Raw genomic sequence first — 25,748 nt, forward strand, 5'->3', positions numbered from 1 at the left:
GTCTGTTTTGAAAGAAGGAAAACAGATCTATTGGAAATGTTCCCTACAACTGTATCAGTTCCTGGAAGACCACCTCATTCAATTTCCATTTGTGACTGTCTGTCCTGGTCCTGCACAGCATGTGTGCCACTGTGTTTTGCTCTGATGGAATGCAAGACACTTGGAGGTTTAAGGAATCCCGAAGAGCTAATTTTCACATCATCATAGCCAGCACAGGGGGTATGGCCTTGTATGTGCCACATGACTGCGAAATTGTCTGTAATCACTTGAAGAGGTTCTGGTTACCATAAGTGGTGCAGAACTTTCAAGGCAAAAACCACATCCAACATCTTCATTTAAAGTGATATACTTTCACTCAAAATGACGCCAAAGGCCTTGCACCTTTACCTTACGTAAACTGCTCACCAACATACCTCTCAATCTTTTAGCGCAAGAAATCTGGACAAAGAGAAAAATAATGGGGGTCAAAGGCCCAATAACAGGGACAGGTTTTAAATATTGCTATTCCAAATTTAGGAAGTTGCTAGAATAGCAGACTTTTCTAAAGAATGTGAAGTCTGAAACTCAAATGTCTAGCATTATTTAGTGAGTTCAATCCTGAGTGATTTGCCAGAAAACCACAAATTTTATGAGTAACAGACTAAAAATCTACTTCTTTCGGCTTGTTCCTGGTTAGGGGTCACCACAGCGGATCACCTGTCCGCTCATGATTGGCAGTGGAGTTTTTGCAGTGTCGAGTTGCCAGCCCGGCGCCCAACCTTCCACAGAAGGCGCACACATACGCACTCACGCCTAGGGCCAATTTAGAGTATTCAATCCACCTACAGCATGTCTTTGGGATGTGGCAGGAAACTGGAGCACCTGGAGAAAATCCACGTGACAGACTCCGCACAGAAGGCACCCCAGCCGAGGATTGAACCGGAGAACCTCTTACTGTAAGGCAGCAATGCTAACCGCTGCACCACCACGGCTTCCTGAGTAACAGACTAAAAATATGAGGAAAAAAATCTGGACATCCTGTGAAAACCTGGACAGTTGAGATATACGCTCCCCAAGCACAATCTGACGCATCTATGGTGAGAGACTGGTCTGGGGTTTCAGAGAAAAAAAGAAGACCTGGGTTCAACTAAATTTGCTGTTCCACCAATGCAGTTCCAATTTTAGAAAGCCTTAAATTGGAATTTGATGCTCCAAAGGATGTAAATGCTGCATCCATGTGTTTTTTTTTTAGAAACTATTGCATCTTTCTCATAAGCCACCTGGCTAGGGGAACCATGAGAATTATATAGGGCATTAAACCTAGAATGCCAAGAAATTCTCTTGCAGAAGTCCAAGACTGACTGGAAAAGCTCAGGAAAGATTCCACATAAACAATCTACTTTCTCTTGTGTCAAAAAGGCCTTTTGAATGTAGATATCTAGAAAGCTAGTTTGGCAGTTAGCTTGTTGGATTAAGGACCTGTTAACAAGCTTTGCCTGTGTGTCAGAGGTGCAACTTTCAATTCCCTCAGCCTCCACTGCCTAACTGAGTGACTGAGCAAGTCAGTTAACAAGACACTGTTACCAGGCCGAAAGTGAAAAAGATCCATGGAGATCAGTGTTCTACCCACGAAAACAAATACAAAATAAATAAATAAACACACAAATAAATAAAGCAACTAAGGGACGCAATCCTATAAGATGGAATCAAGGAAGATTTTGCACCATTTATCTGGACTGGTTGGAGGAGACATAACCCATATTAATGACTCTTGACATATGGATAAAGACTCTGCAATGATAAATAAGTTGTCTAAATAAATGAAAATGTGAATTACATTTATTTTGCAGTAAGCTATGACTGGAGCTAGGAATCTGATGAACACCCTTGGCGTTGAAGATAATCCAAGGGACAAAACACACAACTGATAATGTGACCCAGAAAGAGAACTTTAGAAAGTTACTGAAGTCTGTGGTTATGGGAATGTGGTAATGAGCATTTTTTTAGGTTTAGTGTTAGCATGTAATTCATGGGAGGTTATGTCAAGAACATTTTGAATGCTGGTACTTTTACTTACAGGTTTAGAAATGTAAGATCTAGTACTGCTCTCCAAAATCTCTCTCTCTTTGGTATTAAAATATTCTGTAAGAGAAGCCTTTGCCCATTTAACTTACATAAAATGGTTCTATGACTCCTTGGGTGTGTAAAGACTGAAGAACCTGAGAAAAATATTCTGTTTGGTTCAGGGGATGGAAAAGAATTCTCCTGAAAAGAGCTTTTGTATCCACTGTCATCTGTAGCCCTCCTGCACCACTTTTACCACCAAAGAGTCCGAGAGAAATTTTTGCCAAAGGGGAATGTTGTGGACCAATTTGGGGGACAGAGCTGAAAAGGATATTGGCCACAGAAGAGATGTGGTGGATGCTGTCATAGTCATTCTGTACTGCTGGTCTGTCCCTTTTTTCTGAAAGGATACTGGTTTCTTGTTATTTCCTTTTGGACAGAACCTGAGTAGCAAATGAGCCAAACAATAGCTCTTTATCCGAAGCAAATTCTAGCATAGCAGACTTCACCTCAACAGCAAACTTTTAGTTATGTATCCAAGCATATCTTCACAACACTAACAGTAGCAGTGGCCCTAGAAACAGTATCTAAAGAATCATACACACTCTTCAAAGCATGTCTGGATACCTGGGACAAAGCAGACACAGTTTGATTCAAAAAAGAAATGTCTTCTGTAGGAAGTGAAGTACAAAGTTTCTTAAGACTAGCCATATAACAAAGCATAAGCTTCCATGTATATGTCTGATCAATGAAAATTCTGAAAGTCAGAGTGGGAAAAAAAAACATTCTCTTACCTAGACAGTCCAACAACTTGCCTTCCCTGTCAACAAGTGAAAGGCTGATGTTCAATACCAATCTACTCCCCCACCAGTAGATGCAGTGGATTTTGCAGACTGGTCTAATTTAAGGTGAGAGAAAAGAAATGCATTAGTCTGAGGCCCTTCATACATCTTATCTGCTTTTTTAGGGATTGACAACTGGGTATCCTGATAATTATAGGCACCATTCTATACACCCTCCAAGGCTGGCAATACAGGAGGAATGGGTGAGGAATACCGGTTTGTAATATCTTCTCATTTTAAGGGGAGCCTCTATTTGTTCCCACAAAAATAAAAAAAAAAAAACACCCACCTCATTCAACTTGGCTATGATTTAATTAAAAGTGAATTCCTCCAGATCAGGAAAAGAAATTTTATTTTCTTTACAGTCAGAATGTTGGGCTTGTGAACCTGAAGAAGAAGCAGCCCCCAACTCTATCATAAACAGAATCATCCAACCCATTTTCCTCAGGAACTACTTTATAGTGGATGCTCACTTGTAGCAGCTTTTAGTAAGAATATCATTCTTTTAACTGTCATTACTTCTTGAGATAAACAATGTTTAATCTTTTTTTTTCTTTGTAGGAATCCAATTCAAAGGCCCCTTCACAAGGTAAAAGCAAAAGCAGCGATCAATTTCCCTGACTGCACTCCTTTTAGTAAGATAAAACCACTGACAATAAATGAAAAAAAGTCGGTAGATTGTAACAAACTGAGCATAAGCACTACATTGTAAAACAAAAACAAAACAAAAACCCACATCCCAGCCCAAAATAAGATGAGGCTGCTGGGACATTAAATGGAACTGGAATCCACTGGAAGCCTCTGGTGATGAAGGAACAATTAGAGAACTTTGTCCCTTCTAGCAAGCATTTTCTAGTTAAAGGCTGCACATCATGCAAAACAGACACTGGCAATCAAAGTTCTTTAATAGAATCTGCCTAACAGAAGTAAATTGCATATTTGTTTGATGTTTTAGCCAATGACAGTCGATTACCAAACAATAACAGCCTATATTCAGCTTTAATATGGAATTTTGCAGCACAGAAAATAATGTATTTTACTAAAAAACAACAAAACTATGTGGAGAAGTAACAAATATTGCTAGGGTGAGCAGACCTGGAAAAAGAGGAAGGGGTGACAGAAGGTGCCTGACAGCCCACCAGACAGCCCTACTGTCTAAGAGGCAAAAAGGTTCCTCTCTAAGCAAGAAGGGATGCTTGATGTTTTATTAAAAAATCCAGCCAGAAAGGCCATTGAACACATGATAGAATACCCAAACATAATTACTAATGCAGCCAGTGACTTACTTAAGAAGACAGTATGTTATTTAAGCTCTTTATGTTGTTAGCACTGACATCAAGACAGAAAACCACGACAAACACAAAACTTGTGGTATAATGTGAGTTCAATGTGCTGAACTCACATTATACTACAAGCAAAATGTGAATACCAGTTACCAAAGTTATGGTGCTAACTGGAGCTCTAGGATACAATTCTTCCCTGTAATGCCACACTATAAACTAAATATTGTTAACAAAATATCTTACTCTAAAAGTGAACATATGAAATATGCTCATACTGAAGCAATAACAAAAGTGACTATACTTTTGAATAATGAACTTTTGTTTATCTAAACTATTTTTCTATGTAATAGAAAACATGGACGAATATCTCCTATGGCATTCCTCTTTGGAAAACAAAGCAGCAAAAGAAAACCAAGGTAAAGAAGTGTTAAAATGTATAAACTTTTAACTGAGAGAGCTGCTAATAATGGAATGTAGTATGAAAAGGCACCAGAGGTATAACGATGCACTTTAAAATGGGATAAAACAAATGGGCAACGTGCAGCTTCAAGAGGAAGAAAACACACCGAGTATAATATAGAACAGCTTGTTATCAAGGATTCGCCTACTAAGTAGGGGTGTTGTGTAGATCCACAAACTATCTAATGTTGGTTTACTGATAAAATCAAAATAGGAAACAATTCTTTGACAAAACTGAAAACTAAAAAAAATGGCTGGCTGGAGTTAAGAATAGGAAATAATTATATGACAAAACTGAAAACTAAAAAAAAATGGCTGGCTGGAGTTAAGAACTGATGAATTTGTGTGAATTAAAGACAACATGCAGATAATGTCCGCTGTGTACAGAAGTTCATAGGTTCATACTAGGCTATCTGCCCTAGGGCATTTATAAGCCTAGCCAGAATGTGTTTGGCTTTCGCCACCCATTTTAAATTTATTTTGCTATGCCCTTTTTCGAGGTTAGTATACTGTGCCTCTGTCTAACAGTGACACAGAAGTGATACCCGGGGTAAACCTACAATCTCCCATCCACTCATCAAGATTCCTCTTGAAGAGAGTCAATGACGGACTCTGCCTAACCTGGACTGGGATTTTATTCCAGAGTGAAGGGAGCCTCTGGGTTATGAATCTGTCCCTCCAGCATGTCCTATTTATTTCAGTGCTGAGGTTCAAGTCTCTCGAGCACGTAGCTCGATGGGATATGGATTTTCTGAGGTGCAGCATGTCCATTAATTCCGGGTTGGACATGGCTTTATACGTCAGGCACAGATCGCCTCTGAACAGGCGGTATGCCACTGAGTAGAGCTGGAGTTTCTTTAACCGGGCAGCATATGGCATCTGTTTGAGCCCTTTGATCCTCTTGGTGAGGTACTTTTGGGGTCTTTCCAGTTGCTGCAAGTGTCTGGTAAGGTACATCCCAAAAGGGGCATTGTACTCAATTATGGGCCTGATGAGGGATGAGTAAAGAGGCACGATGACCTCCCCTGATCTAGATGCGAATTCCTTCATGATTAGGTGGGCTATATAAAATGTTTTTCTAACCACTTTGGCCACGTGGTTGTCAAATGAGAGATTGCTATCAACTTGGGTCCCCAGGTCCCTCTAGATGATGGCTGTGGTAGTAGCTGAAGGCAGATGGAAGAATGATAGGAAAACATCTGAAGTAGTTCAATGACATATGGTGTAGTGATAATACAAAAATTAAGTGTCAAAATTCTTATGAGATACTGTATTGGTGCAAATTTACATTTCATTAGTGAATCACAGATCCCTTGCAAGTGGCCTCCAATTGTTAGTAAGCAAATAAAAAAAAAAAATAGAGGAACATAAATTCAAGATTCAAGGAGTCCTAGCTATCTCTACTGGCAGAGAGGGCTAAAGCCTTGACTAAGATGAATTTTGGTCTGCAGCTTGAGCATTTGATGGAGCGGATGCATGGAAGGGAAGGTATGGGAAGCATACGAGTAAGGTGCATGTTTCAGTATCTGAATCCGGTGAAGACAGGAGACCTCATGGAACTGGAGGGCTTAACGGGGCACAGCTGTCCAGAGGGGCTAAGTCACTGACTAGCTGCTGACACTCACTGTAAGCCAAACCCTGGCCATGTTACTAGGTGTGTGTGTGTGTGGGGGGGGGGGGGTGCTGCTCTTGATGGCTGATTCTACATGACCACTTCTTTCACTTGGATCTTGACCTACAGTATTGTAGAATGAATGGACCACTCGTTCAACAGGCAGTGTGGGCAAAAACTCTCAAAACGTGCAAGAACACTGAGAAAGCCAATTTGACTTATTCTGCACTTGAACTTTAGCACATGTTTTTGTTACAGGACACTAAAACAGGACAACCTACTACCCTTTAATAATCAAATATTGCAAGTAATTTGACCACTGTAATCTCTCAAACATTAGTCAGCAATCAAGTATTATAACTAAAGGATTCAAATATGGCTACCAGAGCACCACAAAATGACAAGCTTCGAACCTATGAAGGCAAAATACTAAATTACCTGCAGAAATTCAAATCCTGTATAAAACCCTATCTGTACTGCCAAAAACAGGTTTCAGTACAGCAATGCGAGGGTCATCTCTTACATATAAGAATGGGGTTGGTGAGTTTTGGATTAAAGTTACAATTGTATGCTCTTTCACCTAAAGTTGTGCTGACTGTGAGACACTGAAAGAGGGATTTCCCTTTCCCAATTGTATGAAGACCTGGGTTAAAAATATAACAAGCAGGGAACGCAGAAGGCACAGCCCCTTGCATGGGGATAGGAGTGATTTAACCCTACAGAAAATTATTAATCTGTCTGTAAATTACCAGTATGCACAACTGGAAATGACAAGGCACTCTCTTTCTGCTAGTGGTCTCCTCAATAAGAAACCAGATCCTCTAAATTTATCTAAAACAGAGAGGATACTGTATTTAAAAATTCATCTTCCCCCCTTTGACAAGAGGGGGCGCTGTAGTAATGGCATGTAAACTACTCAAAATAAGTGTCATCTAAAACAGAAACCAATGATGTACAGACTCTTCTACATCCTTCCAAAGCAAGTACTTTCCTGAAAAGGGAAATGGAAAATATGGAAGTAATCCTCATTTCATTTTAATGCAAAAAGTGTAAGAAACCACAATTCTAGTCCTGGCTGGACAAGTGCCAGATTCTTTTTTTTTAATTTAAGTAATTCTGCCTGATGTAATGCAAAACTTTTAAAATAAATGCAAAGCCAATCTATTACATTTTGCCTCAAAAGTTGAAAGATGATGCACATACCTATCTGGGAGCCCGGTTGCCTTGGCTACATCTTCAGGATGCTCTGATTCTACTGCTGCTCTGTCTTCCTCAGAGCTGAGGGCATTGTGATGGTGATGTACTTGTTTATCTGGAACTGTTTCTTCTGTGTGATGCAACTGATCTGCATCAGTCCTTTCCTCTAAAAATGGGGACACATTCTCAGTTGCGTATTCTGGGGACATTCTAACTGGAAAAGGAGTTTTGCATTTTCTTGCATCTATGGAAGCAGCTAAAGTGGTGGAGGTGGGCTGTGGTGAGCCTAGTGTCTCAGGACTGCGTGAAAAAGTTCTGTTAACTGCTGGTGGTAGTGGAGATGGTTCAGATTCAACAACTGAAGTCCTTCTCTTAGGTGGCGTTCTTTTTGTCTGTTTAGGAGTTGTACACAGATCTTTCAAACATTTATCTGCTGCTCCGGACTCAGTACTATTTTCTAGTAAATAACTTTGATTAACCACACCCTTATTAAAGGGACCTTTTTCTGCTTTAGGGGTGTTTGCATAAGCTGCATCAAAAGTAGCTAATGATCTTCTGAAATGCTGTTCTTTACCAGTAGATTTGTTGGACAATAAGCGCAAAATCCGTGACCGCCGAGGCTGTGCATTTTTCAACTGTGCTGGAAGAATATCAGCATCACCAGACTGGTCACTTTTACTGGCTTCTTTTTTATTAGCTATGTTTACTCTGAAACCTTTAGCTGCATCCTGAGCAAAGACCTGTTTGCTTGTTTTTAATATACTTTTTCTTACTTTGTCTGGTTTAATCTCTTGGGCTTTCTCAACATCTGCTGTAACATCCGATATGCTGCGTTTGTTTGGAGATTTATTACTTATTTTTTGATTCTGAAGTGTGGATGTAGAAGGGCAGGCTGACCTTTTAGCACTGGACACGTACACATTTCCCACTTCATCTGACTTTGTAAACTGTTCCTCCAAATTATTTGCTGCTTCAGTTTCTGCTGTTACATTTTGTGCAACTTCCGAACATCCAAATGATTTTTTCTCTTTAAAATAAATAAATAAAACAACCTTGTTTTAATCAACATGGGAAATTAAACACTCAGAATTACTTAATTATGCTGTCACAATGCAGACAGAGCTTTATAAATGTGTCAGACAGCTCATAATAATCAGAGGCAAAAAATGAGTTAAAAAACAAATATTTTTGCAAAGATATTACTCAGATTCATAAGCACCAATGCTGCAGACATTCTAAACAATTTTGTATATGGAACAATTTACACACAGCAGCAGAAATAATTAATGTATGTGTCCATATGCTTTAGTAGACTACTTGAGTACACACATGACTGCATGCATTCCAGATTAGTAAGTGCTAATGCAGTACTTTGAAAGGCCTAGACACATGCAAATACATAAGATTTACAACAGGCATGGGACCTCAGTATCAGCCAAAAATTCTAATTTCTTCCAATAACTGTACTTATAAGCTAGCTTCACATAAACTCTCTTTTTGTGCACTTTGTGGCTAAATGGGATGCAAATGTAAATAGGATCATAGGAAGTTGCTAGGCTAATGGCCCTAGGGCTCTTACAAGCCTAGCTAAGTTATACCGTTATTTCCACGATTAGCACCTATTACTCCTGTCTAAGAGGGACACAGGTGGAACCCCAAGGTAAATTTACAGTTACTCATCCAATCGTCCAGACTGCGTTTCAAGAGGGCCAATGAGGTGCTCTGTTTGACATGAAGTGGGAGTCTGTTCCAAAGGTGTGGTAACCTCTGGGAGACAAATTTATCCCTTCAATAGGTTCTATTAATGTCACATACCAGGTTAAGTTCTTTTGAGTGAGTAACCCATGTACCATTTGATTTGCGGATATGCAGCATTTCCAATAAAGCAGGATCAGAGATTGCCTTATATGCAAGGCAGAGATCACCTCTGAGTAGTCTGCATGAAACACAATAAAGTGACAGTGATTTCAGATGATCCACGTAGGACAGGTGCTGAATTTTCCTTGAGAGGAACCTTTGTGGTCTTTCCAGTTGCTGCAAACGGTACATAACAAAAGGGGCATTGCACTCAATTACTGGCCTGATGAGGGAAAAGTACAGAGAGGTTATAACTTCTTTTTTTTTTTTTTTTGAAGCAATGCTCTTACTTATGAGTTGAGTAATATAGAATATCCTTCTTATTTATATGAAGACATTGTGATCAAAGGTAAGGCTGCTTTCAACCGGTGTGCCCAGGTCTTTTACCACTGAGTGCATACGGTGTTTCTACTGATGTGGTAGTTAGCAGGAACATCACTCTTACTGAAAGGGATAATACATTTTTTTGCATTGAGTTTAAGGCCATGATTTTGGCACCAATCATTTGCTTGTGTAAGACCCTCTTGTAGGATTATTCACATCATTTGGAGATTCTATGACCATTCCCAGTTTGCAGTCATCAGCAAACTTTGCCAGCCACAGACCTTTAGTTTTTACTTGCACTTCGGATAAATAGATTCCCAACAGTAGAGGTCCCAGGACTGATCCCTATGAAACACCACTGGTTACAGGTCTGCAATGAACCAGTTAGTGACCCATCTAATGACATAAGGGTTGATACCTAGCTGGGTGAGTTTGTCAATTATGCCTGAATGGGGGGATAGTGTCAAAAGCCTATGCTAACTCTAAGTAGGCTGTATGCACAGATTTCCCCTCGTCCAGGGCCTTGGTGACTGTCTCGAAAAAGTCCACCAGGTTTAACAGGCATGATTTCCCTTTAATATATCCAAACTGAGAAGGGTCAAGTATTTGAAGATTACCTACATCTTTGTTGAAAAGGTCCATAATGATTCGCTCCACGGCCTTGCAGATAAGGCTAGTCAGGCTAATAGGTCTATAGTTCCTGGGTCAGTGGAAGCACCACCTTTGTGCAAAGGAATAACGGTGGCTGTTTTCCATTCAGCTGGAATAAAGCCGGTGCTCAGACTATGATTGAAAAGAGTACCCAATGGTGTTGCTAATTCTAGCTGGAGCCCAGGGCACAGCCTGGGATATCAGGTCCCATAGATGCTGTAGTTTTGGCCTTAGAGAGTGTGCTTTCAACCTGCTCTTTAGAGCTACAAGGTAGGGCAGGTGGTAGGGATACCATAGGGTACGTGTGGCGGGGACAGGGGAGTGAAGTTTTCACAGAACCTGTCGGCCAACAGGTTAGCTGTGTCCACAGGCACAGTATATGTGGTATCATTAACTACCAGTTCGGCACAGCTCTGGGCTTTCCTTTTAGGTTACAGATGTAACCAAAGAATGCCTTATAGTTGTCCTTAGTTAAGGAAGCTAATTTGAATTCGTAGTTTGCTTTGGAGAACTTTGCAAGAAGTCTTATTTGCTTGTTTAAGCTGATGTAAGAGTGTTTCCAGTTTAGAACTCACTCCCGCTTACTCAGAGAGCAATTTCTTCCTTTTATTGTAAATCATGTTAATGGCAGTTGTCCACCAGGCATGCTGCTCTTCCTTGAGGAGCTTGTTTTGGTCCCATCAGGTACGGCCGATTCAATGCAGTTATACGGGTGTTTGTATAAAGCACTGGTGTAGAACTTGGTACAGCTAACAGTTCCGTCTGAGGGGGAGATGCAGTGAAGCTATTTATACCATCCCTTAAGAGGTTATAATCTGCTTTGGAGACATTTTTTAGTTTAGTTGCTGCAAAGGGGGGGGGGGGTCAGGTTGACACTGCTTGTGGTCAGATTTCACCAGGGAAGACCTAACAGTGAGGGTGCTGCAGTGGTCCCCCATATTGGTAAGCACCAGATGCAGGATGTTGGCATCCCTTGTGGGGGTGTCACCCAGCTGGTCCAGGGCATTGGAGTTAGTAAAGTCAAGGAACCTTTGGGCAAATGAGTTTAAGCAAGAGTAATTTACCCAGTCAATGAATGGGTAGTTAAAGTCCCCAAAGCCATGGTGTTCGGAAGTATCTTGACAGAGTCAAGTAGATCCAAATAGGCAGAGTGGGTGTTCTGATTCATGGAAGTGGTCCTGTAGCTGGCAATGACTTGAATAGGTGTCCTACCAACAGTTAATTACACCTGATGTATCTCCAGGGAATCACACTGTTTAATCAATCTGGAGATGTCTTTATCTTTAATGAATATTGATACACCACTTCCTTTAGTTTTCATGCCTTCAGTTTGTGGTCTGAACGTGTGGAAGGAAGTATAATCCAGCATGGCTGGGGTGCTCTCCACAACCTTGAACCAGGTCTCTGTGACTGCACAAGTCTTCCAAGGTGAGGACTATTTCCAGTGAGGGCAGTTTCATATTAAGACTCCAAGCATTTAGCAGTATAACATTGAGGTTGTTTTTAGATGGAGTGCTCACATCAGGAATTTTGCCCTGGAGACACTGCCTAAAAAAGGCACTATAGGGGTGGCAAGAGCCTTAGCCAGTAGTCAGAATCCTAGGGGTGACAGACAAACACCATCTATGGCAAAGCATTAAGGTCTGTCGATCATGTCACCCCAGGCTGAGAGATACTGGATCCCCTTAGAATGACACCAGAAACTATGCCAATTATTGAAGTCAATCATTTTTCTCTCTGTATTGAGGAATCACCCTAGGTGAAGGTAAAATTCTACTTAAGGTTTGGGACATACCTGTCTGAGAAAAACAGTCTGAGAGATCAGTCATGCCTCTCTTCATATAGTCCAAAGAGGTACGTTTTAAGTCATTCACACTGACATGGACTATGACGGAGTCAGAAGAGTACCTGTTGCTGAGAGACTTGCGTGCATGTGTGATATGGTGGATCCTGGCACCTGGCAGACAGTTGACCATGACTTTTTCCTTATCCAGCCTAATAAGAGGGACATCTGTGTGTCTCACGATGGAAGCTGGCAAACGTTTTCCTCTTACTACCTACTTATCTTTATCCTTCCCAATAAATGTCCTCTCTTACAATTTAAAAATTTCTTCTGCCTTGTCCTTTACAGATTTAGCCCAAATGCCCCCTTCTGTCTCACCAACATGACTTCCTTAGAAAACTACAGCTGTGTAGGTAAAGTCATCATAACAGTAGATGTTTGAATAGATCACTGCAGCAGTAGCTTTGGTTATACACTGCCTATTATACAGTGGTAGCTCGTCAGTATTCAAAAACGTGCAGGCTGATTGGTTAGCCCAACTAATGTGCCCACTGTAAATCAAACATATAACAATGGAAAAAAAGGTTTGGCTGCTGAAGTGTGAACGGACTTTCTTCTATTAGTAGGTGTTCCATTTTAAGTATCCAGATTTTCACAATGCCAAAAACTGTGTCTCACGTTTTAGATCTGTCCCTCATAAAATTTTTGATTTTCCGACTGAGGAGTGAAGTCACTAAATAATAATGCATTACAGTTTCAAAATACCCATCAGTCAATGCATGATAGCAAGATCTTGTTATTTTAGCAGTGTTCTAAGTTTATAAGAGCAACATTTACAACAGGGACCTTTGCCCCCTAACTGGGGGCTTTGCACATTCCTTAAGCTAAGGGTTCGAGAGGCAAGTACGGAAAGCAGAGAAAATACAAGGAAACTCAGCTACGTTCTGCAAAACTAAAGAAACATATCTGAGTTTCCTTGTATTTTTGTCCTGTCTCTCTCGTACCTCTAGAGTCGCTGGATTTTAAGTTTTTTTTTTCTTTTTTTTTTTTTTTTAATAAAGGTAACAAAGATATTTCTTTCTCTGTTGCTTGCTTTCCAAACTGCTGATGTTATGTGTAAGTGTGGGAACATAAGTCCCATACGCATGCACAGTACATCAACAAAGTGGAAAAATTAAGAAACGATGCAGAGGAGCATCATGGCGCCATTACACAAAGACGTTATTTTAAAAAACTAAGTAACTTCTTCCTTAAATAATGTAATTGTATAATAGCAATAATCGACTCGTGGGTGTGGGTATACTGAAGATTTACCCAAGGTTGGCTTTTTATAATAACTCGGGCTTTGCCCTCATGATCAATCCATGCCAACCGTGGGTAAATCTTTAATATACCACACCCACTCATTGGTTATTGCTAAAGGATAAAACAAAAGGTCGACTTCCATAGCTTAAAGGCATCTTCCATGCACCCAGACAACTAACAACTTGACCCAAGCAGGTGAAATTCAGCAGTATGGATGGCAAAGCTTTCATGACAAGTGAAAGAGGGAGGATTCAGCTCTGAAAAGGACAATGATAAGTAAATAAAAATCAAAGTCCTCACTCGGGCAACAAAAGTCATTCAAAAATAAGGGGACTGGAGAAAGGAAGTGGTGACTATAGCAGTGATCCAGTCGAACATGTATTGTTATGGCAAGTTTACTTGCACCACTGTACTAATTTTATCATTAAATCACTGCTATAGCAACCTTAACTATATGGGTAGAATTCCAAAGCTTGTAAAGTTTGGGAGGAAGAGAAAAAGATGAGAATGCAGGAGTCCATGCAAAATGGTCCTAGCAAAGTCTGCACTAGACCTTGAGGAGTCTAGTTTGTAGTGCTTTGTAAAAGTATATAAACAAGACTACGTTCCTTGCCACTAGAATGCTTCTAGAAACCTACCCTCTCCAAAAAGACAATGAAGAAGCCAAGGCCCTAGAAGAATGTTCCTTGACCCTGCCTGGAACTGGACTTGTTATGGTGGGAGTAACAAAAGCAAAAAGCATGGGACAGCTGCTATTTGGAAATTGTCTGCTTTAATACTGGATATCCTTTCTTCTTAACCTCATAAGAAATGAATAACTGATCAGAATTTCTAAAGGTTTTTGTTCTATGAAGACAAGATACGAGTTTTCTGTGGACATCCAGAACACGAAAAATACTTTATCCTTCATTTTAGGTTCTGAAAAAAAAAAAAGAGAGAGAAATGTATAGCTTGGCTCAAAGTAAACTCGGACACCACTTAAGGCATAAATGAATAATTCATTCTCAAAGAAACCACGCTTTTGCAGAAAATATAAGAAAGTTAACCCACTATGAGAGCAAGCAACTCAAGGCGCTCTTCTTGCAGACATATGAGCAATCGGCAACACTGTTTTCCATGTTAAGAACCACCAATCTGTCTGATCAGCTGGCTCAAATGGAGCAAGAGTTAATTTTTCTAAAACAAAATTAAGATTGTAAGGAAGAGCCACCTGCTGCTTGGGTATGCAGAGCCCCCTTCAAAAACATCTCACATAGGAGTATATTAAAAGAGGGGGCTCCACTTGCAAACATGCTGAAATGGCATATAAATGACACTTGGTAGAAGAATAAGAAAGGCCAGATGATAATAACTCATACAAATATTGTAGAACCGGAGTTATAACTAGTCTTAAAAGGGTCTTGCTGTTTAATGTGGCATCAGCTAGAAAATAGTTTTCATTTGCTAATATATGTATTCCTAGTATCAGGTTTCTTTGCCTCATGTAATACCTACTGCACGTCCTCAGAAAATAGGTACATAAAAAAAAAAAAAGAAGTTATGTACTCACCATAACATTCCATCTGAGTAGTTACACTTTATTTTTCTGCAACTTGTGGGTATTTGGATCCATATCAGATCCGAGCCGGCAACTTTTCAAGCATCTGCGCCGAGCTCCAAGCTCCTCCCCCTTACACATAACTCATCACAATCTCCTACCTTCCCTCAGATCGAGTTTGCCACTACTCAAACCAATCAGCAACTCAGTTTTTACAATAAACCATGAACAGGTTCGGGGGAAAGAGGGTGGGACAGTTGCAGAAAAATGAAGTGTAACTACTCAGATGGAACGTTATGGTGAGTACATAACTTCTTTATTTGAAGTAGTTCACTTCATTTTATCTGCAACCTGTGGAACAGAGTCCCCAGCTACTCAACTCCTGGGAGGCCCTCATGGAAGGATATTCCTCAGCACCGCAGAGCTGAAGGATGCTCTCCCTCTGGAGATCAAATCCAGCTTATAATGAGAAATGAAGGTATGTGACCTTGCCAAAGTTGCCGCCGCACAAATGTCATCCAGTGAAACCCTAGACCATAAAAGCAGAAGTCGCCACAGATCTGGTAGAATGCACTTTAACAGGACCAGGTGGGGAATGACCTTTGTCCTTATAAATTTGCAAAATGCATTGTGTAATCTATCTAGCTAAGGAAACTTTGGAGATGGCCTTACCCAGAAAGGGTTTAGAAAAGGACACAAAGCTTTGTACTGTGTATATAGAAATGAAGTTGTCTATGAACATATAGCAAATGCAGTTTATATTCACTCTTGTTCTGAAAATTTGGAAAGAAAACAGGCAGGTTAACGGTTTGATTAATGTTTGATTCAGAAGCCACTTCTGGTAAGAAGGAAGGGTTTGTGCAGAGAAAAACCCTGTCTTTATAGAAGATCAAGTAAGGAGGCACGGCAGACAAAGCTTGAATCTCAGAAACCCTCCTAGCCAACGTAATAGCCACTAGGAAGGCTGTCTTCCAAGATAAGAACTTCAGATTTACTAACGCTGCAGGTTCAAAGGGAGGAGCAATTAAAGCCTGCAGAACCAAGGTAAGGACCCAAGGAGGAACGGAGTCCTTAACTGGAGGACACAAAACAAAGGTGCTTTTAAGAAAAGTCTTACACTGTCTAGAAGACGTCAGGGCATTCATGTTTTCACCAACGTGGAAATTCGAGATAGCTGCCAGTTGCACTTTCACAGTGGAGGAACTAGCCCCTTGCTGAAAGATATTGGCTAAGAAATCCAACACTGCAAGAACAGGGGCTGTAAAAGGATCCAGGTTTCTCTGAGAGGCCCAAATAGAGAATCGTTTCCATTTACTGTGGTAAATCTTCCTAGTGGAAGGCCTTATGGGACACCACCAGAATAGTTCTTACTGAAGATGAAAGACCAGGAGTCCTGGCAATCAAGGGAACTGGAGCAACCAAGCCATCAGCTTGAGGCTGTCCAGACTGGGCGGACAAGCGCCCGAGGGATGGGAAATTAGATCCGGGCAGGGATCCAAAATCCAAGGAAGAGCTACAACATGAGACCAGAGGAAGGGGAACCACACCTGACGAGGCCAGAACAGGGCAATGAGGATCACTTTGCACCCCAGTTGGCAAGCATTCTGAAGAAACTTCAGAATGAGAGGTAATGGGGGATAAATGTACAGTAACCCGGAAGGCCAAGCATGGACTAGAGCATCTGTGGGGGGATCTCCTGGTGAGGGGATCAGAGCGAAGAACTCTCTGCATCTCGTGTTGGAAGGAGATATGAAGAGATCGCAGCAAGGCTGACCCCATGCATGGAAGATCTCCTCTGCTATTGATTGTTTCAGAGACCACTCATATAAATGAGGTTTTGGGGCTGACCAACCTCCCCTCTGGCAGAGGATCTCCATAATGTCTCCAAAGGAGACAGCCTCGGGAGGTGACCTGGGGGAACCTTCTCCTTCATCTAAATCAGTGTCTTCTGTCAAGAACTCGTGGGAGTCCAGGTGACTCCTTTTACACGTGTGCTTACGGGAACCCTCTTCAGTGGGACTCTCTGAAGAGGGCATGTCAGCCACGGGGGGTTCGTCCTGGGGAGCCGCCTGGGGGCCCTCTAGCACGGGTTGTCTCTGGGACAAACTGAATGGAGTCATAAACAAATCCGAGAGAGTCTGGACAGAATCCAAGGAAACAGGCTGGGGTCTTGATCCTTGGGAGAGAACCTTCTCCACCACGTCTAACGCTGATGGAGAGCGCACCTCCTTAGCACCCAACAAGGAGGGAGCTCTCCCTGGGTCCGCCGTGAGGATCGGGGCCGAGGCTAGAGTAGCCGGAGCTCCAAAGGAATGGCTCGGCTGTTTGAGCTGAAGACACCTCCATCCCCTCAGATCTGACTCCCCATCTTCGGCCCCGAGAGTTGCTCGGATCCGAGGATGGCCTGTGCTAGACTACTTTACAACAACCCCCCCCCCCCCTCAACCGACGAACAAGTGTTAGGGGGAGGAAAAGGAAATAACTGAAAACATACTCTCATTATCTAGAAAAATGACTAAAAAAGCACTTACAACAACCCTATGCTCGGAGCTATAGAGAGCATGATGCTGATGCACGAAGTGGCAAACGAGATCTGGGGGAAGGTAGGAGATGGTGATGGGTTATGGGTAGGGGGGAGGAGATTGGAGCAGATGCTCGAAAAGTTGCCGTCTCGGATCCGATATGGATTTGAATACCCACAGGTTGCAGATAAAATGAAGTTAACTACTACAAATGTATTAATATTCTATCATCCAGGCAGTTTGTTAAAGTTGTTTCCAACTATGGTGTATCAATGTCTTGTGCGAGTAGGTCCAGTCTGTGAGGAAGCTCATGGTAAGTGCCCTTAGCCATTTCCAAAAGACGGGAGAAGTACTGTTGCCTCGGCCAGTAGGGAGTCACTACAATGATTTTTAGAGTCCACTTGAATCTTCAGAATGACCTTGGATATCAGTGGAAAGGAATACAGAAACATTTCCATTCAAAGTGAAAATGCATCTGTTTTCCATGCCTGCTTCCAAGGAGTCCTGGAGCAAAAGTTTGCCAGTTGTTTGCTGTGAATGAAAGTGAACAGTTCTAGTTGAGAGGTTCCTCATAACTGGATCAAATCCTGTAAGGGCCATTGACTCAGTTTCTATTTCTGAGCATCTGTCCTAGACCTGCTCAGCTTGTCTGCCAAATTTTGCTTTGATGGAATATTAGACTCCTATTAAATAAGACTGTGCTTTATAACTATATCCTAGGCTACCATGGCTAATTTGCACAGAGGGTATGAAATGGAACTCCCTTGTTTTTTTCCGTACCACATCACTGTGGTTTTGACTATGATCATTAGCACAGGTCCTGCGGACCACATACGACTGAGAGAGTTGATTAAGTTTATTCAATGTTTACATGTTCTGACCAGTCTCTTTTTTTCAAAAGATCATGCACTTTTGCCTCCAAAAAACACAGCCCCCCCCCCAACAAAGTCTGAGCCATCTGTTGTTACCGACAGTGTTGGAGCTGGAAGGGAGAATGTGAACCATGTATTCAAATACTGCTGCATTCCCCCATCATAGCAGTTCCCCTTTTAGAAATCCCAAAACTAGAATATGAAAAATTTAGGTGGAGCTCTGTTGGGACCAAACAGATTTTAGATACCACTGAATCTTTCTCATGTGGAATACAGCTAGAGGAAGAGTGAGAATCATAGATGACAAGAAATTCTTCTGCTGAAGTTCTGAGAGGAGTGGAAAAACACAAGGACAGCTCTAGATACAGATTTACTTTTCTTGTGGAAGAAAAAAATCTGAGCAGATGCATCCAGGAGACACCCGAGAATACAATCCTGTGAGATGGAGTAAAATAAGAATTTTGAATGTTTTCCTAGAAAACCCAGTCTGCAAAGGAGATCTCTTACCTAAATGAGAGATTTCTAACACTGAAAAAGACAAGTAAATGGGAATGCCCTGCAGTCTGCAATAAATAAATATATATAAATAAATATATATATATATATATATATATATATATATATATATATATATATATATATATATATATACACACACACACACACACACACACACACACACATATATATATATATATATATATATATATATATAAAACAACATTTGGAACTTTGAGGCTTTCACTAACTTGTTGAGAAAGTAAAGATCTAGTTTGGTTTTCACAAATCTTTTTTCTCTGGCACCAAATCCATTCTGGAATTAAATCCTTCCCTGCCAGGACTACATCAGCAGGTTGTATGACCCCTTGAGCCAGCAGATGCTTAATGACAGGAGGAATAAAGAAGTTTGATCTGGTGGCTGAGGAGGAATCCCTTGAAAAGGAAAAAGGGACTCCCACTACCATATGTATCCCAGATGGATCAGAACCCATTTGTCTGAGACTACCTGTTGCCAAAGAGAGAGAAATGGACAGCCAGATTTTGGAGAAGAGTTAAAGGGATCAGAAGGGTGTGTGTGTGTGTGTGTGTGTGTGTGTGTGTGGGGGGGGGGGGTACAGTTTGTAGACAGTCATTCAGACTTCCTGGGATCTCCTTGTTTATTAGAAGCTCCCCTTTCTTTTTAGAATATCCTCGCCATTGTTTTTTGAACATCTGCTTGCCTGAAGTTGGCTGAGTCTGCTAATTTTGCTTTTTATAAAAGAATTCTGAGTGAGGTATGTGATTTTTAACAAACTTGGAGAAGGAAGACTGAAAAATTTGGATCACCATTTTATGCAAGTTTCCCTCTTCATTACATTTTTAAGACCACGGGTAGCAGCAGCTCAAAAAACAACCTCCTGTGAGGGGGAAAATTGCAATTACAGCTTTAACATCTTTAGGCAAACTGTAAGAATGTAACCATGCAAATCTTCTTATTAGAGACTCAGTAGCTATTGCTCTCGAAGAAGCATCAGACGAGTCATAAAAACGCTACAAAGAATGTTTGGTTACTTTAGAAACAAAGAAGAGTAGAGAAGATTCATCATCAAAAGAAGGAAAAGTGGTGGTTATTTTATTTTCAAAAGAAATAAGCAAAAATTTTAACGTGAGCTTAGCAATGAAGAATCCTAAAAAATAAGACTGGCTAAGGAATACACGCTTTTCCAAATCTATTAACATTTTTCTCATCCATGTCAAAAGGGGTAGGATTAGCATTTACTAATTGTTTAGCTGCATAAGGATTTGATAAGCAAATCGCTGCAGGGATAGATCTGGGATTAGAAATTAAGTATTTGCAAGACTGAAGAACCTTATACAAACTGCCTGCTTAAGGACTAGAGGCTGGCTGTCGAACATGTTTCAGGCTATAAAAAAACATTCTTCAAAGCCGGAAGGACACGAGGAACAGCAACAGGTTGTGGAAATTCTAGTTGTAATAACCATAACTTTTTCAAATATCCTGGAATGTCACTTTATTCCTACTGGAAAAAAAATTGTTCATCTTATAAATAGTTTCACAAAAGGAAAGTTCCTCCAATGGAATATCAGGAGATATACTCTCTTCAGAATCATGTCTGAGGAGAAATAAATGAGTTATGTGCTTAGCATGAAGCTAGATCTGTGTTAACCCAAACATTGAACCAGATGGGACAAGATATCGGCAAGTACAGTTGTGTACACTTACCATAAATGTAGATGTTCGAGTGTATTCACTGTTGCAGTCAACACATTTGGGTTATCTGCTTGTAGTACCCTCAGCTGGCCTGATTAACAAAGTTTTGGGTCCTACGTCGGTTGCTATCTCCTCTTCCGTGACATCAGGTCGTCAGGGGTATAAAACATGCAGCCGACATCATTACATCAGTTTTTCTTGCCCCAGATGTCAGGTGCACCCCTAATGGGAAGCAATTAAATCTATAAATATACAAGGTTATACCTCCAACAAAAAAAGCAAATACACCAAAAAGCTTTTAAGCATTGTAAAGGAGAGAAGAGGTATAGCCAAAAGAAGTCAGGGGGCTGGAGGGAGGGTAACCAGGACTGCAACAGTGAATACACTCGAACACCTGCATTTATGGTAAGTGCACACAACTGTACTATGTTTGTTGTGTTTCACTGTTGCAGTCATTACATTTGGGTAGATTCCCAAAGCTAAGGAAGGGAGGAGGAATTTAGATAGCATTAGGACCAGCTATAAGACCCTGCAAGACTACAGTGGCAAAGCCAACTATGGATTTAGAGAAAATTGGCAAATGGTAATGCTTGGTGAAAGTATGTACAGAACTCCAGGTAGCAGTTTCTAGCATGTTCCTGGTAGGTACGCCGCTGAAGAAGGCTGTAGAAGTAGATGCAGCCCTGGTTGAGTGGGGTCTGATCCCCTGTGGGATAAGTTTTCCATGGTGCTTATAGTAGAAATGAATGCAATGGCCTATCTATTTTGAGATGGTTTGCTTTGAAACAGCCTTCCCCTCTGTCTTTGCAGCAAACGTCACCAGCAGTTGTTCAGATTTCCTTTGAGGTTTAGTCTTGTCCAAGTAGAATCTAAGTTGTCTGTGCACATCTAAGGAGTGCAGTATCCGTTCCCCTTTGTTCTGTGGATTAGGAAAGAAGGTTGGCAAATGAATGGACTGATTAAGGGCCACACTGGATACCACCTTTGGCATGAAAGAGGGATTGGTCCTGAGGGACACCCTGTCAGCATGAAAGATGATGAAAGGCTCCACTGCCATAAGGGCCTATAATTCAGATACCCTTCTAGCTGAAGGGATTGCTAAAAGGAAAGCTGTTTTCCAAGAAAGGAATTTTAAATATGCAGTAGCAGCTGGCTCAAAAGGAAGAAGGGTGAGTTTCTCCAATACAAAGTTAAGGTCCCAGGCTTGAGTTGGAGCTCTCATGGGTGTTCTTAAAATTTTCGGCCCATCTGAGGAACTGCTTGAGCAGTGGATGAGAGAAGAGGGGAAGTTCTGTGTTATAATAAGCTGAAATGGCTGAGGCGTGAATTTTTGTTGAAAAAAAAGATAGGCCCTTGTGAATCATCTCAGTTAAGTATTGTAAAATCTGAGGTAAAGTGGGCAATGCTGTGCTCATCCCTTGATATTGGTTCCAGGCACAGAATCTTTTCCATTTTTCAGCATAAGATTTACTAGTACTAGGCCTCCTTGCCTCTAAAATGATATCCATCACTGGTTTACTGAGGGATGGCAAAGGAGAGATTAGGTAATTAGCCAGGCTGCTAGGTTCAGTGTTTGAAGCTGAGGGTGCAGAATCTGATTCTCCTGCTGAGACAGCAGGGTAGGAGTCTGAGACAGGTGCCATGGGGCCAACAGTGACACACTGCGCAGGAGGGGGTACCAGTGTTGGCGTGGGCAGTCTGGTGCCATCAAAATCATCCTTGGTTTGTCCTGTTTGATCTTTAGTAGTACTTTGGAGAGCAGAGGCAGAAGAGGAAAGGCATAAACTGTTAGGTTTTTCCAGCTGAAGGACAGAGCATCCACTTTCCAAGCTTGTCTGTGGGGAGTCCATGTGCAAAATTTTTCCCAATGGATAGTTCTGGGAAGAGGCAAACAGGTCTGTATCTGGGCTCCCTCCATTTGCTCGTCAACATGCTGAAAATCCTTGGTTCCAGTTTCCACTCGTGTGGGTCCATGAGATTTCTGCTTAGTCCATCTAAGTGTATTAAGTTTTCCTGGCAGGAATTGAGCTTGTAGATGCACTTGGCAGCTCAAGGATGTGCTCCACAATGCCATGGCTAGTCTGCAGAGGGAGTAAGAATGTGCACCCCCCCCTGCTTGTTTATGTACCACATAACAGTGGTGTTGTCCGTCTTTACCATTAATTCTCCTGGAAGAAAGTGGTCCTTGAAGGCTGTCAGAGCATTCTGTACAGCTAACATTGCTTTTAGATTGATGTGCAGGTGCATTTGACTTGGGTTCCATTTGCCCTGAATGCACTTCCCTGCCAGTTGCGCCCCCCCATGCATAGTCTGATGTGTCTGTTGTTAGGGTTTGGGTGGCAGGGGGTAGTGTGAATGGTAGTCCCTTGTTTTGGTGGCAGGCCTCTGCCCACCAAAGGAACTGTAGGCATAAGCAAGGTATGATAGGAATCATTGCTTCTACATCCTGAGAATGTTGACACCATAGGTTTTTTAGATACCACTGTAGTTTCCTCATATGCAGTCTTGCATATGGAATTAGAAGAATGCAGGAAACCATGAACCCCAAGGTTTGTAGTATTTGCCTTGCAGATAGCAGGGTTTTTGTGGCCACTTGTCTGAAGTAGGTTGTCAAGTGAATTTGTTTCTCTGGCGTGAGGAAAGCCATCCGGAAAGTTGTATTCAAGCTGGCTCCAAGGAATATAATTAGTTGACAGGGTACTACATGTGATTTATTTTCGTTTATGGTGTACCCCAGACAAGTTAGCACCTTGTACAAAAGCCAGATGATTCAAAAGTATGTCCTGGTTTTCTGCCTGAAATATACAATCGTCCAGGTATGGGTATATTTGAATATTTCTTTGCCTGCAAAATGCAATGACTGGAGCTAGGCACTTTGTGAATACCCTGTGTGCAGTAGATAAGCCAAAGGGCAGTGCAGAGAACTGATAATGAGTGTAGCCTGCTTTGAAGCGTAGGTATCCTCTGCAAGATTCCCTGATTGGGATGTGCAGGTATGCTTCCTTTAAATCTGGTGTTGACAACCAGGCATCTTTACCTAGCATAGGAAGTAATTGGTGAAGAGTCAGCATTTTGAATTTTGGAATCACCAAAAAGGTGTTTCGAGTAGACAGGTCCAGGATAGAATGCCATGAATTGTCTTTTCTGGGTACCAGGAAAAGTCTCAAGTAGAAACCTTGTCCCTTTTCCTCTTCTGGTACGAAATGAATAGCCCCTATGCTTAAGAGAAACAGTACTTGCTTTTGGGCCTCTGCCCACTGACTTTGAGGTAGATCCGGCCAACCGCTTGGCGTTGGTAACGTGTGGAAGTGAAATCTGTATCTTTGGCACACTATATTTAAAACCCATTCGTCCTGGGTAATGAGTCCCCAGTTCTTTGCATGAAGTGCAATCTGTCCTCCCAAAGGGGCAGTCAGTAGAGAAGAGCTTGGAAGTTTTAAAAAGAAGTCATAGAGACAGTTTACCATAGGGGGAGTTTTATTACTCCCAGATTTGTAAGTGGAGGCCCCCCACTGCTTAGTCCTGTCTGTCCCCTGGTACTGAAGCCTGGATACTCTTCTGGATCTGGGTTTGGGCGGAGAGGGTCTGGAAGAGGTAGGAAAGGACCAATTCTTAGAAGGCCAATGCCTACTAAATCTCAGAGGTTGTACTTGGAAAAAATCTTTAACGGTTTGCATAGATTTAGCTTTTTCCTCCATCTTTTTAAGAAAAACGTCAGCCTTGTTGCCATCAGGCGGCCTTATTTAAGGGTGCATCCAGTAATTTTGCTTTAACATAATATGGCAAGGATTCCTCCTTAGGCCAAGCACGCGTTCTAAGTACAGACCCAGTGACAGCAGCCCTGTAAGATGCCTCTAGTGAAGCAAACCACACACTGCAACATATGCTTACCAACTTGTTCAGCAGAATGCATTAAATCCTGTAAATCCTTATTTTCAGCACAATCGGGAATCAACATAATTTTCTGGTTAAGCAATCCAATAATATGCTGCTGATACTTTAACATATGAAACTGGCAATTCAAGGCCCTAATGGTCAAAGTTGCAGAAGTGTATAACTTCTTACCCCATCTATCCAGCGCCCTGGAGTCTCTATCAGAGGGGGTAGGATTTTTGGCAGTACTAGCTTTAATGCTCTTGGGTCCCTGTGAAATGGTTTCAGGATCCGCAGTAGGATTTTTGAAAAGGAACTTGTGAGAGTCAGGAACCCTGTAATATCTATTAGGTTTTCTGGGAGCAGGAGGTAAAGAGTCAGGAGCCATGCTAGGTTCCGAAAAGGCATCATCAACGATGTCCAGTACAGGAGGTATAGCTAAAGGTCTATGCTGGGGCAGGAGAAGAAATCCCTAAGCCTCTGTTTAGAATCAGAGAAATCCCAACTTTCCCAATGAAAATGCTCCCTAAAAGTATGCAAGGTTTCACCAAAAGAGAAATCCTCTGGGGGGGCAGAGGGAATAGAGTCCTCAGCATCAGAATTCTCATAGGTAGATAAGGGTAAATCCTGGTCATCAGAGGAAACAGAAATTTCAGAATCCTGGTCAGAAGTATCATAAGCAAACTCAGTCCTAGGTCTCTTAGGGAGGGAAGGTTGGCTTACCCTGATTAAAGTAATAAGGCCTTCAGTCATTCTTATCATTTGTTTATTAGGCATAAAGGCCTGACCATGCGGTCAGGGCTTCAGTTTTCAAGGCATGGTTCGAGTTTTAGGCCTTGAAGAAGAAAATGGTGTTGGTTTAATATGCAAGTCAGTAGGCCTGAATACACCCTCAGAAGCTGGTGCCTACACAGCGGCTCCAGACCCATCCAAGGGAGAGACATCCGCAGGTCCCGTAGTTGAAGCATCTCGTGGCATACTGGACTCCGAATGGGTCTCAGTAGAGGCCTGCAAATCTGAAGTAGTGGGTATCAGGGGCTGCGAAAGCGCCTCAGTGAGTACCGGCGCCTTGGCGGCCTGCCTCTGTCTTTATCTTTGCATTTTTTCTGAATGTCAGTAGTTGGATGGCTTGCCAAACAGGATAATTAAACCGAGCACCAAAATATTTAGAAGCGAACATACCGACAACGGATAGTGCGTGGTTTAAATAAGGCACAAAACTGACAGTGAGGTACATCGTGGTCAGGGCCTAGGCAAGAAATACAGTACTAATGAAAATCTTTATGAGGTATTTGCTTTACACAAGAAATGTAATTATTTACTTTTACTGACATCGGATTAGAGCAAGAAAAAGTTTCCCCATGTGGTACTTAGCT

General features: G+C 41.6%; 1 protein-coding gene across 1 annotated transcript in view; it reads right to left on the reverse strand.

The window, feature by feature from the left end:
* Nucleotides 1-25,748, reverse strand: part of LOC122792761 — a 1,018,830-nt gene that overhangs the window by 21,015 nt on the left and 972,067 nt on the right. The window contains exon 12 of the mRNA XM_044060334.1: nucleotides 7,443-8,463. Coding sequence (XP_043916269.1) covers nucleotides 7,443-8,463 — 1,021 coding nt within the window. The remainder of the gene's footprint in view (nucleotides 1-7,442; nucleotides 8,464-25,748) is intronic.

This window comes from Protopterus annectens, chromosome 2.part0, assembly GCF_019279795.1.
Source record: "Protopterus annectens isolate FY-2018-M chromosome 2.part0, PAN1.0, whole genome shotgun sequence".
NCBI lineage: Eukaryota > Metazoa > Chordata > Ceratodontiformes > Protopteridae > Protopterus > Protopterus annectens.